The 16,758-nt window shown below is 34.7% G+C and overlaps 2 protein-coding genes across 2 annotated transcripts; one reads left to right on the forward strand and one right to left on the reverse strand.

The window, feature by feature from the left end:
• The first annotated feature begins 277 nt into the window (after positions 1-277).
• LOC115445469 (cyclin-dependent kinase 10) lies at positions 278-3,507 on the forward strand. The gene is made up of 8 exons (XM_030171752.2): positions 278-422; positions 512-630; positions 697-769; positions 850-1,024; positions 1,458-1,660; positions 2,171-2,398; positions 2,760-2,978; positions 3,181-3,507. Exons 1-8 carry the CDS (start codon positions 413-415, stop codon positions 3,366-3,368), a joined length of 1,215 nt encoding a protein of 404 aa, XP_030027612.1. The 5' UTR covers positions 278-412; the 3' UTR covers positions 3,369-3,507.
• LOC115445468 (zinc finger protein weckle) lies at positions 3,502-6,561 on the reverse strand. Its single transcript, XM_030171750.2, has 5 exons — positions 6,254-6,561; positions 5,379-6,127; positions 4,975-5,163; positions 3,852-3,960; positions 3,502-3,713 (listed from the first exon to the last, which is right to left on the reverse strand). The coding sequence occupies exons 1-5, from the start codon at positions 6,389-6,391 to the stop codon at positions 3,606-3,608; spliced, it is 1,293 nt and encodes a 430-aa protein (XP_030027610.2). The 5' UTR covers positions 6,392-6,561; the 3' UTR covers positions 3,502-3,605.
• Between the last annotated feature and the right edge of the window lie 10,197 nt (positions 6,562-16,758).

Consider the following 16,758-nt stretch of genomic DNA (forward strand, 5'->3'; position numbering starts at 1 on the left):
GAATTTAAATTCACGTCTAGTTAGTGATTAGTTCTCGCAGTTGAAAGAAAAACGTAAAATAATTAATATGCATGGATATTTCGGCCTTTAAAATTTCGTCGTATTAAATTTGATTAGAAAAATGGACCTTAAGCTATAACCTTAACGAAAGTAGACCCAATTAGAAAGCTTAAATTTGAGAAAGTATAATATATGGAAAGAGATCCGTTTCTTGGAGATCTGAATTTAAATCTGAATTCACAAGTCAGAACGTTTCGTATAATCTAGCCTTAATTTTTTTCTGTAATCTGTGGTGTTTACATTGCCGACCAATTTGCCGACATTGCCTTCGGTGTATCGAATGAATTTGAATGAAAAAGTCTATAACTATAAAAAAGAGATTTTAAACATCTAATTGAATAAACAGAAAAGGATGTCTCAAAGTAAGTACCTTTTTGTTGGTAAAGTCTTCAATAAAAAAAAGGAAAAAGTGATTATTATATTTACGCCATGAAAAAAATTAAATTTTCAGATAGCGAAAAACAAGTTCCGAGCCAAGATGCTGCTGATCCCACTGGTCCAGCAGCTCGTAAAGGTGTTCTTATATCATTTAGAACAGGAAAAACTATGGATATACCGGAGAAAGATATTGTATGTAAACATAACCTAAACGTGTAAACAATAAGCGAGCTAGACTGACTATTTCTTGCTTTTCAGTTGGGAAGATGCAGATTTGTTGGCGAGTTTGAAAAGCTGAATCGTATTGGCGAGGGCACTTATGGTATTGTTTGTAAGTATGCAAAAATATTGTATTTAAAAAGTTCATATTAAACAGGAATAGTTTCATATCTGATTTCATGATTTTTACAGACAGGGCTAAAGACAAGTTGAATGGAAATATAGTTGCATTGAAGAAAGTAAGAATGGACGTAGAGAAAGATGGCTTGCCATTAAGCGGTCTCAGAGAGATTCAAGTACTTATGGCTTGCAGACATGAAAATATTGTGCAGCTCAAAGAGGTTCTCGTCGGCCGATCTCTTGAGAGGTACGTTATTATAAGCTATCAATACTTTATATATTAGTCTTCTACATAGTGACTTTAAAGCTCTACAGAAAATACAACATCTCTTTTTGGTCAGTATTTTTCATTAGCTTCACGTTACTCTACATGCAGTGAGACTTCACTGCATAAATGTAATGTGACTACATTGCCACGCTGGAGTATAAAAAAAGGCTGGATACGGGTCTCATCAACTAATCATTGTTGCTGATTTTTCAAATATTTAACATATTACACTACTTTATAGATATGAGTTATTGCTTGCAAATTGCATGATTTACATAGCTTGTCTTGTCATTTAGTACTATAATAAAAATATACCACAAAAATATCCAATTACAACTTAAAAACCATTTGTGTGAACTGTGGACTATGGCTATATTTGGCTGATGCATTTCAAGGGAACCTATCTTTTTAGCATTTTCCTCTCAATGGAATATTGTGAGCAAGATTTGGCGTCACTTCTGGACAACATGTCCTCACCATTCACGGAGTCACAAGTGAAGTGCCTCATGCTGCAGGTGTTGAAAGGATTGAAATATTTGCACTCCAACTTTATTGTGCACAGAGATTTGAAAGTGTCCAACCTCTTGTTAACTGACAAGGGATGTGTTAAAATTGGTAAGGCAATCTTTTTTTAGTGGTTATAATGAATTTAATTCGTAATATGCTGTCAGGGTTGTTCAGAAAGGGCCTTGTGGCATGGAGGCATCTAGAGAGTCTCCCCATGGCAATTCTCTCCAATTGGTGTAGTCATTGAGTGTCATAGTGTTTTTGCTACACTTGGTTAAAACACCACAAAATGCATAATATCTGGATTCTTTGTGAGGTAACTGGTATGGTATATTTTGGTTCATCGGGTCCCCACACCCTTTAATTCTTTACCTATCTTGCTCATATCATAATTAAAAATTTAATTTAGATATTTGGAAGTTGATTACGATATCTTGCTTCAATGGATTTAGACTCAATTTAGCAAAGTGAAAGGTCAAGTCCAAGATTAATTGGTTAAAATGACACTGCAATTCTTTTATCAGGAAAAGACTATCACAAGCATAGCTAATTTAGTTATAAAACTAGTCATAATATTTGCATTTTTTCATACATCATTTCATTTTATCGTTTTCGTAGCTGATTTTGGTCTTGCTCGGTGGTTGGGTGCACCGGCCCGCAGCGCTACACCGCGTGTTGTCACGTTGTGGTACAGAGCACCCGAGCTATTGCTGCAGTCGCCGCGTCAGACCCCAGCTTTGGACATGTGGGCTGCGGGATGTATACTTGGAGAGCTGCTTGCGAATAAACCTCTACTTCCAGGCAGGACTGAGATAGAACAGCTGGAGCTTATTGTGGATTTGTTAGGTAAGGTTTTCGGTGTGTTAGATTAAGTAAAGAGAATAAATATCTGTCCTGCATTTTATATTGCTCTACTGCAGGACTTAGGAATTATTTTTTCAATTGGTTACCCTAATTTGTATTTAACTATACTTGTGTATATTTTTATTATGGAGTGTTTTGAGACATGTGGGTTACCCTTATTCCTTTTCCTTTATGTTAAAATGAATGAAGTTTTATTATTAAGGCACACGCATTTTACAATAATCGCAACTTTATATCCAGGGATTGAGCTTGGATTATAATTTGTCTCGGCAACTTTGCACCGCCACGCCGGCTATACCATACTATCTTAACTGTAATTATCTATTGCCATTTAACAATACAGGAACTCCATCTGATGCAATCTGGCCGGAGTTCAGCTCGTTGCCGGCGCTGCAGAACTTCACGCTGAAACAGCAGCCATACAATAATCTGAAGCAGCGGTTCCCGTGGCTGTCTGCAGCCGGCCTGCGCCTGCTTAACTTCCTCTTCATGTACGACCCCAACAAGCGCGCCACCGCCGTCGAGTGTCTACAGAGCTCGTACTTCAAAGAGCAGCCTCTACGTAAGTTCAAGTTAACGTGTTTTAGTATTCTTTTGCATGTAAATTCTACACCTATAATATTTATCATAAGTTTATGCTATGGATAAAATATTAAAAAATGAATATTATAGTAGCTGTTTATTTTATTTATGTACCATTTTTTTTGTCAAGTCAAAAGATTTTTTAAGTTAGTGTGTACTAAAATAAAGTATTTTTGTTGCAGCTTGTGACCCCAAATTGATGCCGAGTTTCCCGCAGCACAGAAACATGAAGGGCCAGCAAAAACCTTCGTCGAATCAGCTGAACATTCCCTTGTCCAATTTGAACACGGGCGCCAATGACCAAACCAATAATTTGCCCGCTATTTCAGATTTATTGGGCTCCCTAGTGAAGAAAAGGAGGCTAGAATGAAAATCAGTTTAATGTAATATGTAGAGATATTACAACAGACTAAAGTGACGTTCTTTTAAGTGAATACGTTGTTTACACTACGATATGGACTTTAAACGTGAATTATTAAACTCTCATTAGTAATAAACTAAGAATTGGCGTCGCATTGTTTTATTTCAAGTTGTATGTACTTTCACTTGGGACATAATATTTTTACATGATAATTTTACGTGTTGCAATTTTTATTATAATTATGTTTCAATCAGTTGAACCGTCTTCGTCCCCGGATAATCCCATTGCTTGCCTGAATTTCTGATACTTTTGTAAGGTTATAGCGTCGTTGCCTTTAACTTTAACCTTTTCTTTCTGTAATTAAATAAGTTAAGACAATAATATTTACACTATATTGTAGTAAATGTAACATATTTAATGCAATCATTTTCTATAACGATTATTACAAATTGAGTTAAGAATCTCGACTCCTACAGCATTGTTTCTACTCACAATGTCTTTTTCTTGTTTTTCTATATTTTTCAATGCTCGGATACATAGGGAACATAAAATGACGTCCTCCATGTGATTTATGGTTTTCTTGCGATGATGGTGTTTTAATCTAAAAATAACGAATTTAAATTAACAAAGTATAAAATATACATAATGGTCTCTGATAGGGTTTTTGCATATTTGATTAAAAAATATTGTATAATCCCGGGTCAGGCAAAGTAATGGGTTTTTCCGCTCAGTAAAATCCCGGAGTCAGAAATCCGAAAAAGGTTTGTTCTGCTTGCACCTCTGCCTGCGACTTCGGAGATAAAGGCGTGATGTGAGGGTGTCTGTGACTAAAAATTTAATTCCTTCGAGGTGTCGAAATGAAATTTAATGCAAACATGAAATTGCTTCGGAGTAAGAATTCAATTAAAATTTGTCATTTGCCTAGACGCGATCCCTGATTTAGACTAATTTCATCTTTCTTATGCTTTGACCATATCAGTCGGTTAGAGGGGTTGATCGGTACTACACTGTTACACATTCTAGAACATTACAAATGCGATTTTATATCCGACATCATAAATTGGATCAATCCTCATCAGAAATATTATTTTGACGCTGCCTTTTGGAAGAGCATAGGTCATGTTACATGAAGTAAGTATTTTTCATAACTTGCAACGTTGATTATAATTGATTAGTGTAGTGGTAGCGTATGTAGATGGGTATGTAAGATTCCTACATATGATGTGAGACCCTTTACGGGGTTAAAAGGGTGCATGGCACCCTGGGCTGGGTTCCAGGGAATTTCGATACGGTTGTGACCCAAAAAAAGATTGCCAGCTGTTGTACTCTGCTTTATGAGCAGCCATAATATAAGTACCTTTTTTTTGTTAGCTAATTTTCGCATCCCGTCGCCTAATCATAAGTCAGCCCTGGATATTAATCTCATATCACGGAGCAACACTGTTTTTTATCAACACGATTTAGCCCAGAAAAGAGTTAGATCTTCGGTCGTATATATGTAGAGCTAAATTCATCCAGCAACAATGATACGTAAATTGTGTTTAAGACCGATGTAACTTTGGAGTGGAATAGGGACAGGAAGATGATGTAACGAGGGGAGAGTTATAAAACTTACAGTTTCCCACAATAATCGCACTGCATTTTATCAGTGCGATGTGTTATAATGTGCCAACCCAATTCGTGGAATGTTGGGAACCGCTCGGAACACCGAGGGCACAGTATTTTGCCTTCGGACCGTCCACCGTTACTCTGATGGTCAGTCAGTTCTTGTGACGTTTGGAAATTTTGATGGCAGCTTGGGCACCTGTGAAAACGACGCATATTGATTGTAGAAAAAATTAGAGGTAAGTATTATATTAAGTCATTCAAATGTTACAAGTTTTCTTTTAAAGATTTGGTGATGTAATATAATTTATTACAACAATTGAATTGATGGGATCACCACATAAAGCGAGACTCTTAAACTTCCCTAGTGCCTAATAATTATAAATTTATCCATGGCCAATGTTTAAGACTTACATGAATATGTTCGGTTGTAGATGAAAAGCCATGTGTTCAATAATCTTTTTAGGATAGAAATAGTGAAATTTCTTCTCGCAACATGTTACGTATCCCGGAACACCGTGTCTGTCCTTATAGTGTCTCATGAGAGACCTGAAATGGAAACCTTTCTCGTGACAAATACAGCATTCCATTTTGTAGAAAAGAGTTATTTGTTTGTCTAAGGCAGGACCCTGTTTTGCAGGCCTACCGTCTATAATAACTAAGGGGTCTAAGGTATCGTCCAAGGGTTCAACTGATTTGACAAATTCTTTTTTACGGGAGTCCTTTTTTTCATTAGCATGAGCCGGAGATTTGTTAGAAGACGATGTGCTTAGTAGACTTTTATCTACTCTCTCAGTTTTTGCAAATTCTTCGAGCGTCATTGCTTCCATGAACCTAAGGTCTGAAGGTGATTTCTTCTTGGGTAGTACCTTAGGTTTTGGCTGCTTAGTATCACCCTGGTTTGTTTCCGATGGTGGTGTAGATTTTGTTATATTTGTTTTTTTAGTATCTGTAACGTTATGTGCAGAAGCTATCGGTATTATTGGACGCATTTTGATATCGGGTTGTACCTGTGTCTCTCTTTTTTCTTCAAAAGTTTTTAATCTATGAAATTCAAGGAATTTCTGCGTTTTCTCTACTTTGATTGCATATAAATATAAGTTTGCTACGTGTTGTAAACAGTCATGGCATATAGCTTTGGGGAGAGCATCATCGGATCTAATCTGAAAATAGTGATTCCCGTTTAGCAAAAAATAACGTCGTTATAAGAATCTTAAAAGAAATTACTCAAATTGAGTTCTCAATGGCTGCAAAACATTTTGTTGAAAACTAGCAAAATCAATACTAACAACAATATCGAAGAGTTTTTTGATTTTCCGCTTCACTTCGGCACTAAGAGGCTTCAGTTTCACAACATCTGTGCAAAGACACAGACGACAAGAAAGTTCACGAACAATAGTTTTTTCTAAATTTGCAAAATCATTCATACTAGTAATTTTCTATAAAATCATTAAAAATAACTTCAAAATATGTATGTTAGGTAGGTAATGGCTTATTTGTACATGACAGAAATACTATTTCCAACTCAAGCTCATAATTTCGGCGATCTGTACAATGTGACACATTTCATGATGTTTGTTATTTTTTATTTCACCTTACGATATTTGGCCAGCGCAAAATTATTTTTATATAAATTACTATTATGATATTAGACCTACCAATCTAAAGTTTACATTCTAACTGATGACTATGGAGCTATTCCACAGATGTGTGTCTGTATGGCTCTTTATACGTCTGTTATACTTCGCATAACAAGTCATTACTAAAATTAAAGTCAATTTACTAATTAAATACCCATATAGAATTAAGGGCCCTAAGTTTTAGAAAATACACAAGACGTATAATTGCCGTATAAATTGTAAATACACAAGTATCAGAATTTGCCTGTAATCATTTATCTTTATAAACAAAAAACAAACAATATAAACCCCTTAAAAGGTTTTGGGGTGGAGGCACTGAAAAATGAAGACTGATGTATTTCCAATATGGAAGGAGTCCGCATCGTAATTGCGTTATAGCTTTATTATATCTATAAAGCAGTGCTTTACATTACGTTCGTGAAAAAAAAAATGCCGCTTTCTTTTGTCGAGACAGGCTAACAATGGCGTTAAAATGTTATGCGTGCACACTGTATAATTCTTTCATAGGTCTTGTGAATTGGAACAGTATGTTTAGACTGGAATCGATGTTGTCTTGAGTTTGATACACTGAATGACAAATATTTGTTTGAGATTTTTACTAGAAAACTTCGTGTATCACTTGGATTTGGGGTTTGTGTATGATATTCGACTCACCACATATAATACGATTGGTAATGGAAATAACTTCGTTCATGTAATTTCTATAGGAACATCAGTTTTCTGAATATGCGCAAAATCTATACTAATATTTAATACTGAAGAGTTTGTTTGTTTGAACGCGCTAATTTCAGGAACTACTAAAGCGATTTTATTTTATTTTTTTTACTAATAAGAAGCTTCATTATCTAGTCTTGAGTGCTATAGGCTCCTTTTTTTCCCGGGAAAATATTTATAAAGGAAGAATTTTTTAAAAGCTGATATAACATTTTATATCCAAGTACATAATAATACTCTTATACCATCTAAAATCGCCAAGGTATTTTGGCCGGATTACGCTTGTATGGATTAGACCCTGGAACCTTGTACAACTTAAAAACTATTAATTATATCTATTATTTATTATATAGTATTATTTATTGATAGGTACCTAATAACAATATAGTCATAGTACCTTTTTTTTTTTGATTTCGTGAATAAAGTGCCTTATTACTACCGCCCAGCCTTCGTGGGGGGCGACTGAGCGTTTATGCTGGGGTAACCGTGCCTTCCGGCCCGGCGTTGTGCCGCCCGGATTTGATGGTGACCTTCGGGCGACCGCCGGGCCGAGTCCCTAACCCTATATACAACTTAACCTATGCACGACCTACCAGCTAAAACTCCGCGGTGGCTCTCTTCGGCGCATTAGGGACGGCTGCGGGCTTCCTCTGACGTTGAAGTGTCTAGTCTGCGACCGCAGCTGCCCCTGCGCGATGCCGCCTTGCGGCCCGTCACCTATGGGGGGGGGGGGGGACTCAGAAGATAGTCATAGTACCTGTTGAATAGAGGTTGCCTATAAATAATGTCATGGGAAATAGATATTGTCAACAAAAGTATCTTAATGGGTGTTTCAGGATATAAATGTGATTCTATATCGGCCACAGGATCTAAGAGCCTATGCAAATGGCACATTTTAAACGCGCCGACGACGCGCGTTTTTAATATGCGCCTTCCTTACCCATCATAGTCATCTTTTAAGCGCGTATTTGTATAAACGTAATGTGTGTAGGCACAAAACAGAAATAAATTTCATTGTGAGAAAGTAGGTCAATTATAAGATTGGTTATAGTAATTAATCCTTACCTTTGACATGAGCAGCGGCTTGGAAACCGCGTGGGTTAGACGTCTCGTCAGAGTTCCAACACATGCCATGACCACACTTACCCCATTATAATTTGCTTTTCTATGGACATTACTCGGAAATTTAATCTTATGTGCATGAAAATATTAGATTTTATTAAATTATTTTAATTTGTGAACGTTATAATGTTCGTGTCTTATTGAGACAAGCTACGAAATATTTATAAATTTCGTAAACTAATGGTTTTTATGAAAAATTGTGTTTGATCAAAATGTGATTTCTTACTATTACATTAACTTCAGCTGGTAGACTTTAATGTGTTAGAGTCGTATAAGAAAACATTCCAGACAGAAAACTAAAACAATACCATGGAAAGTCCATACTATCCTAATTTTACTCAGCAAGGCCGCTTCTGCGTTGCGGAAGTAATCTACCCGAACACAAAAAAGACCTTAACTTTTTTCTAATTTAAAATAACCTTCTCTACCAGTCTACCGTTTTGCCTTAACGGTTATTTTATACGCAACTCGAACGAGAAAGGCTGGACAGACATCTGTCTCAATAAAACACAAAATTCGACGAAACTTTACCTGAATCGTAATTGAATGTCTGACGAACTGAAATTAAAATCAGTTTGTGTTAAATTATTCAGGGTGATTGATGACAAGCGGCAAAAACCAATTTAAAATTTTGTTTTCGATCGATCTAAAAAAAGATTTTATCTTACCCACTCAGAATTCGAGGAGATGCTTTATGTTACTTTGTTGTTCTTCTATATTCCTTGGCATATCAAAGCCGTACTCAAATCAATCGACTGTGTTAAAGATAAATACTTAGTAGTATTAACATTACTGTTTACCGCGCATAGTTGAGCAACTCCACGTTCCAATTTATGCACTGAAATTATGTGCAAAAGTAAATTTAGTTAGGCTAAATACCGCATGTGCAACGATAGAAATGCATTTGGACGTTATTCGTTTTAGATATTTAAAGAATTTCATAGAGCAAATACCGTCTCGTACGCAAGACCGAACTTAATCCAATGTCGAGATGTTCGGTACTCGAGCTACTGCAAAGTTCAGCCTAAGCTTATAAAACCCTTTTACTTAATAGATTTGTCTGATACATCTACGCCGCAAACTTATCCAATCTGCGCTCCCATTTTATATTTAAACTAGCCATTGTTAGCAGTCCCGTTCGCGTTAAAGTACGTATTCAGGGTATAAAGAACTTCCTATTAGATGAAATTTCAGAGTTAGATCTGTAATGTCCAGAGATAGCCCTCTAAATCTAAGCTTTCTTGTAAGCTTGAAAACCTGTACTAATCTTGTTAAATTGAATCAATTTCTAATATTCATTTAAAGCGCAGTACAAAGCAATAATAATTCAAATTATTAGAAAATCGACTCATTTGAAGATAATGAAAAACTGACAATACATTTTTGATGTGTTAGGGCGTCTTCAAATTAGTCGCGTGGTAATTTATATCTATAAGAATTGCCACAACATAAACAACGCTAAAGTAAAAGACCCAAGGGCGCATTCAATTTGTCGCTAAATGCTTAATACTTGACGGAAAAAAGGGGTGCTATAAGTTTAAGATGTGTATAAATGTGTCTGTTTACTGGATGTCTGTCTTTGGCATTATAGGTCCCAAATAACTGGACTGGATTTTGATGCGTTTTTGTTGTTGGAAAGCTGATGTGATCGATACAGTTCTTAGCTAAAATTTAGGGAGATCTATTTCAGCGTTTGAAAATTATTATTTTTTTCTATTTTCACAGATCTGATTAATTATTGAAATGTATTATATTATTACTTCGATAGTGTTTTCGAGACACGGCAACCCTGGGTTGATGCTGCAGCATCATGTAACATCCAACTTCTCAGCAATTTACAGCAGATATAGCATGTTAGGGTTCATAAATATAAAGGGAATGAGTAGGTGTGTTAGTAAAAGGTGATGGTCGAGGCCTTTGGTTAAAGATATAGTAATTTAAAAAAAAAACAATATTAAATTATAAATTGATATAGGCTTTAACACAAACAAACTCTATTTTTTTGTATAAGAGATTATTGAATTATTTTTCTATGGATTTACCTTGCCGCGTGAAAATTGCGCTGCATCCGCACGACTTATTCGAACGCGCCCTTAGCTGTTGTGTTGTAAGTGGGTATATCTATATTAAGGTGATTTCGCAAAAAGCTATATGCTGTAATTATTTAAAGTAAACAATATTTAACGTAAAATTATATAATTTATTATAATTTCGCAAGTTTGAACTTAAAGTAGCTACTATCTATACTATTCGGATCCAACAGGCCGGCATAATTGTATTAACTGTCGAGGGGTAATCTGTCGTCAGTCAACATTTAGACAGTGTAGTGGGGTCACTTTACTTTGCTCGTGTAAAAAAAGCTACCATAATTATTATGATGAACTTGTATGCAGTCCTCATGATAAAATATCATATATATCTTCAGAAAACAGCAATAGTATCGTTGCCTATGCGCGCACCTTTAAAAAAAACGTCTCTAACCGAAGATATGTCGTCTCTTTCTTCTACTTATGTGAGAGAGGGAGCGGTGATCAATTATTCTTTATTTGATAAATTATGCCTTCAAGCACATTTATCCGGTACGTAAAACGTGGACAACAAGCGACCCTTATCAGGGCCGTAGCTAAGGGGGGGGGGGGGGGCATTGTGGGGCAATGCCCTACCTTAATAATCAACTAAATTGTACATTACTACTCAATGAAAATATATGGAGCAGCTGGTTTTTTATTTTACGATTTGGAAGTTAGTCCCATAGTAAGAGTTATTCGTATTGATGGGTGAAATAAACCTCTTTCGAGATTTAAGGGAATTTTGTAACAATCTGTTTATTACCTTAACAATTACGTAAGTATTAACCATTTTTTTTACTCACGTTCACAATTCAAGAAAACTAAAAAAAGATTGAGCAGATCAGATGTAGTAACATTTTTATTTCCGCCCTGCTTGTAATAACAGCTGCCCTACCTTAAATTCAAGTCTAGCTACGGCCCTGATCCTTATCAGACAAATGTATTTTTAATACACGCCATACAATTATGATGTCTTTACTATCGCTGTATTCGAAGAGTACCCTCAATTCTGGCTATAATTAGTTTGGGTCAGTCAGTTAAAAGTTTAATGAAGGTCACGGTCTTAATGAAATATTTAATGACCGAAATCTTTAAGGTAGATGGATACTGATCTATTGTTAGTGGGTATCTCTATTCTATTCATAGTATTTATAATGCTTGATTAATACGCTAATAATGTCACACAAATTACTTATAATAATACGGTGTTTTCATATACCTAAAATAAATTCTGAATGAGGCGTTCAAGCCATTGTAAATACATGGACGCATCTTAGTCTGAAAAACGCTTATAGGCGCCTTATAAAACATAGTGTAGGTAAGTGTGGACACTAACAGCGATACACGAGGACAGGACTCATTCAACAGTGCTGTCTTCATCATTTTTTTATTTTTGAATGAATATTATTTATTTACTGCACTTAATATACAAATGTATAGAGGCGGACTTAATGCCATAGACATTCTCTACCAGTCAACCTTAGGGTGGTGCAGAGATAATCATGGTAGGTGCATCAAGGTAATATGGCACTATGAAAAAAAGATAAGTATATGAATATATATAAAGTACCTATAATAAATATTACTTAATAAGTAGTCTACAATCGTAGTCAACAAATCCAGAATTAACTATACTATTTTCCACGTCATTAATCATACCCTGTACAATTTTCAAAGTCGATATAAATTTTATTACATACACTCAATTAAAATAAATATATACTTGCTAAGAATAACAATTGTAACTAGCTGTTTTAATTATCTTAGAGTTGACATTTTTTTTATTAGTTCTATGGTTTCAAAGCTTATGATCTAGTTTCTATGCAGTTAAATATAATTAGAATTGTATATTATATACGTCTATGAACACTGACCCTTATGAAATAAATTTTATCCTCCCAGACAGCGTAGTACGAAAATATAGGTGCCAACGGAATTTGTTAGAGCTGATGGTATGGAAAAAATGGGTTAATAGAAATTCTTACGGGGACCTACCATTTTTCATCGATAAAAAATTTAGTCTATGTTGGTTACAGTTTCAAACTAATGTCTCTTATCATTCTGAAGACTCTTAGATGGATATGTAATTTAGATTATATTTGTAATTTATATTTCACCTTCATTTATTAAATAAGTAACTGATTACAGAAAACAAAAGAGACCTTAATTAACCATGTTATTTTGAAGTAATTTTATCATGTTATTTTGTCTCTAGACAGTTCCAAACAATCGTCCCTCTAATTAAATTACAAAATAGGTAAACAATATCAATAGGGATGTTTCTATCTCTCACCGGTATATATTTTCTTTGGGCTTCACCTCACATAACACCAGGTGTAGTGAACCCACATTGCCGTGTTAATGATAAAAAAATAATTCACCAGCTGAGTATAAACACCGTTAAAACGTACTCTGGGAGGTAGGCGGATGTGGGCTGCTTTTAATTGATTAGATTCGTTTTCACACTTGGATTCCCTTCGTGACACACGGCCACTGCGAACACTCATTTCGTTTAAACAGCTCACGGTTATACAATATGCAATTATGCTACTCGATGACGTGCTATAAAATTATATTGACCTCGCGTTTAAAACCTTATTGAGTTTATTCTTCATTTAAGCTTTATGCGTACCTGTTTGAAGTTTTAATATGCCTACTAGATCATTAAACATTGCTTAAAACTCTAAAATTGTTCAACTCGTTTCTAATAAAATGAACACATAATATGTAAGTACCTACATTACAGATACTTACTACTATTATATAGAAGAAAAAAGTTAAAAAGAAGTTTCTATAGAGTAGTAGTGCTTTAACTGTGAAATGCTGCACCGATTTTAAAACTCGTACTAATAGAAACACCGCCTTTCTAAGTACCGTATAGAAACACAACCTTATCTAAGTACCGTAGGCTCTTTTATTTTGATTTGATTACTTTTACTCCGGAGATTTTTCCGGAAAAAGATTGTCGTGGGCGGAGTTTCGAGCGCTAGTTGTTATATAAAAGTTTTATTTCCACTCCCGTTATATTGACTTCTTTCTAGAACTTGTGCCGTGCCGAGGTCTAGTGTGATGCAGACAGATACATCTACAATTTCCTCTACATCACGTTCCAAGTGACGCAGCGTTCCTCAAGAGGACACTACATACTACTACTATTTTAATTGTCTTCTTTTCGGGCAAACTGTGAACGTGTTGCCGAGAAATGCTATACTACTAAATACAGTGCTTAAAAGGAGTTGATAGTGACTGTCCGCTGCCTTAAAGACGAAAATTACTAAAGTCTTATATTTTTGCATTGTCGATCATGAGCGTCAACTAAATGGTTATCGATTAAATTATCTGAATAATTAGGATCAATGCATGAAATTTATACCTGGTAGTTCCGCATAAAATATTAATAAACATCATATTATTATGATATGTAAGAGTATCGTGAATCATGAAAAAAATATGAAACAGTAAAAAATAATTCACCAATATTATCTCTTTGATTTTAGCTAGCGTTGTCGTCCGCGTGAAAAAGTCGTCGTGATAATAGTCCTGCTTTATATTTTCCCGAGATAATATAGCTAGCTTCCTATTAAAAAAAAAATATCAAAATCGGTTTAATAGTTCCTAAGATAAGCGCGTTTAAACAAACAAACTCTTTAGCTTTATATGTTAGTAAAATTTGGCAAAAATATCACACATTAGCAAAGAGATTTGATTAGTTTCGTAGAGCATCCTTTCTGTCGCTTACTCCTATGCAACCCTTTATCAGTGACTCGCTGATTTGCTTTATATAGTTTGATGTGTGATATATATATAAACTACAAAATCTCCTTTACATTCAACTTGATGAACTTTGTGTATTATGAACAAACAACGATTATAATTATAGATAGCATTCATCCAAAGACGGAGCTATTTAGCGTTAGAGTATTAATACCATCACCTACATAATTAACTGACGCAGCGTTAATTTCAGCTCTAAGCGAAGTTATTTGTTGTGAAGTAAACTTTTTGCTTTACTTACAGAATATATGCGTGTTGTCGAGACTCTATTCTGAATTCCTTCTACAATATAAGATTTTTACGTTTTTATCCCTTTTCACCCGGTCACGCATAAAACGCAGCGAGACGTACGTGTACCTTATTATAAGCACTTACTTTATCCTCGAATTTATTTTCGCCGATGGAATACTGTCAAATCTTACTGGTTCAATTTTATTGTATGAAAAAGTGAGAAAATGTTGTTGTGTTCTACTTTGCCAGGGAAACATTAATGTTCATTGCAGCTTTAAAGCAGTTGGCTAGTTTTCTCAAAAGGTGATTAATTCCTAACTTTTATAAACCATCGTTTAATATCAAAGCAGTTTGTGCCGTGTTTTAACATGTAGGTCATCAAAAATTGATTAAATACTGGCTTTAGTCTACGGCATGATAGTTGTATTGCAGAGAAAAGTTTCATTGTTCTGTGTACAGTATACACTTTTCCTACTATAAAATCATAAACACATTTGTGACCTTCGTAACATGTTTTTCGCAGAAATAGCAAATAAGCAAATCAATATCTGCCAATATCATAATATAATAATTAAAAATCATTGTTTTGTATAATAAAAAAAAAAAACACACCAATATAATCGTAATTAACCGAATGAAATCAATAGGAAGGCACTCCCTATGAAGTTGTAGTTTTAATGCCCTCACATTATACAGAGCATGAACTGAAGGATTAGGTTGACACAAATGACGCCGTGCAAAGAAACTTTTTATAAGTTTGCTCAAATCCTTCCAACTACCGATCGGTAAAGTTCGTTAATGCGCTCTCCGACCGCCGTCTAAACACTTGTGTTAATTTGAAACTTACTGAGTTCCGAGTTTGCAGGTCGGCTGTCTATTTTAGAAAGCTTTGCTATTTGTTTTTTGTTTAAGCTTATTTATACTTAGACTGTTTTGTGTTTAGCGCGGATGCGGATATGCTACATATACGCTGACATTATTTCCAAATGAAGTCAGGTCCCGTTTGAAATTATTGTAGTATCTACAGAGCATCGCATCTGCTCTCATTCGCGTAAAACGGAATCCATTATAAACATGAGGAGGCTTAAATGTGTTTTGTCGGATTGATGTTTAAATTAAAATTTCATGTCATTTAAACTTTTTAAAATACAAACTAGAAATATTTAATACAAATAATATTCGTCTGCATGTCTAAACTTCTCGATTTAATCTTGTCGAATCTGAAACACAGTTTTATAAAATCATTATACTGAATAGCTAAAAGAAATTACTAGAATTCCAGTTTATTTATTTATTATTGTCCACTGCAGATTATTCAAGGCAACGCGATAACTTCTCTCAACATTATTATAAACTAATTTAGTAGTAACGAGAAATATTTACCGTCCAGTCCAGTCCACACGCTGTATAGGAATCTATATCTTTATCTACTCAACTTACTACCGGATGAAATAGATCATTTTTTCGTGCCCGGATAAAAAAAATAATCAAAATTATTTAATCGCTCTTAAAACTCTACCAGCTATAATGACAAAAATTATATAATAAATTATAAGCCACTTAATGCCATAATGTATAAAAAATTAAGTTCATCTGATTTAATAGCGAGTCTGTAATTTCTTAGTTTATTGTACAATTACCCGTATCTTGGCGTGGTTAACAGCCGGCATACGAGTGCGGCGGCCGGCAAATCGTTGAGTGGACCAATTTCCCGGTTTGATTGCACACGTCACTAATTGGTCCCCCGGATGAACACACTGCTTAACGACCGTATTTCTTTAAGATTAATAGTGGTGAATATTTAGTGAAATATATTTAATTTTGGAACTAGCTATTTTAAATATACGAGTAAATATGTTTGAACTGTGTTCAGTGTTGGTTGTTGTCCGATATCTGCGTTGGGACAAGGTTTTGAGCTGTCTGAATTTAAGCTGTGTATAATTGTAGATAAACTATTAAAATGGTGCATATTAATTGCCTATCGATATGCAATATAAAAGACTAGGTGGCATTGTAACTGATTAAGATAATATGATATAGGTACACTATGTCTGTGAATCTATCCTATTTAAAAATCTCTTTACTAATTAACTGATGAGTACATTTTTCATCAACATAAAAATTATGAATATTCATTTGATTTTTACATATTATTCTCATTACATTTCAATATTTTATAATGCCGTCATCATTGATAACGTTGTCATAAAATAATTCTATGAGCCTAAAATCACTGATTTTAGA

The sequence above is a fragment of the Manduca sexta genome, chromosome 25 (genome assembly GCF_014839805.1).
Source record: "Manduca sexta isolate Smith_Timp_Sample1 chromosome 25, JHU_Msex_v1.0, whole genome shotgun sequence".
Taxonomy (NCBI): domain Eukaryota; kingdom Metazoa; phylum Arthropoda; class Insecta; order Lepidoptera; family Sphingidae; genus Manduca; species Manduca sexta.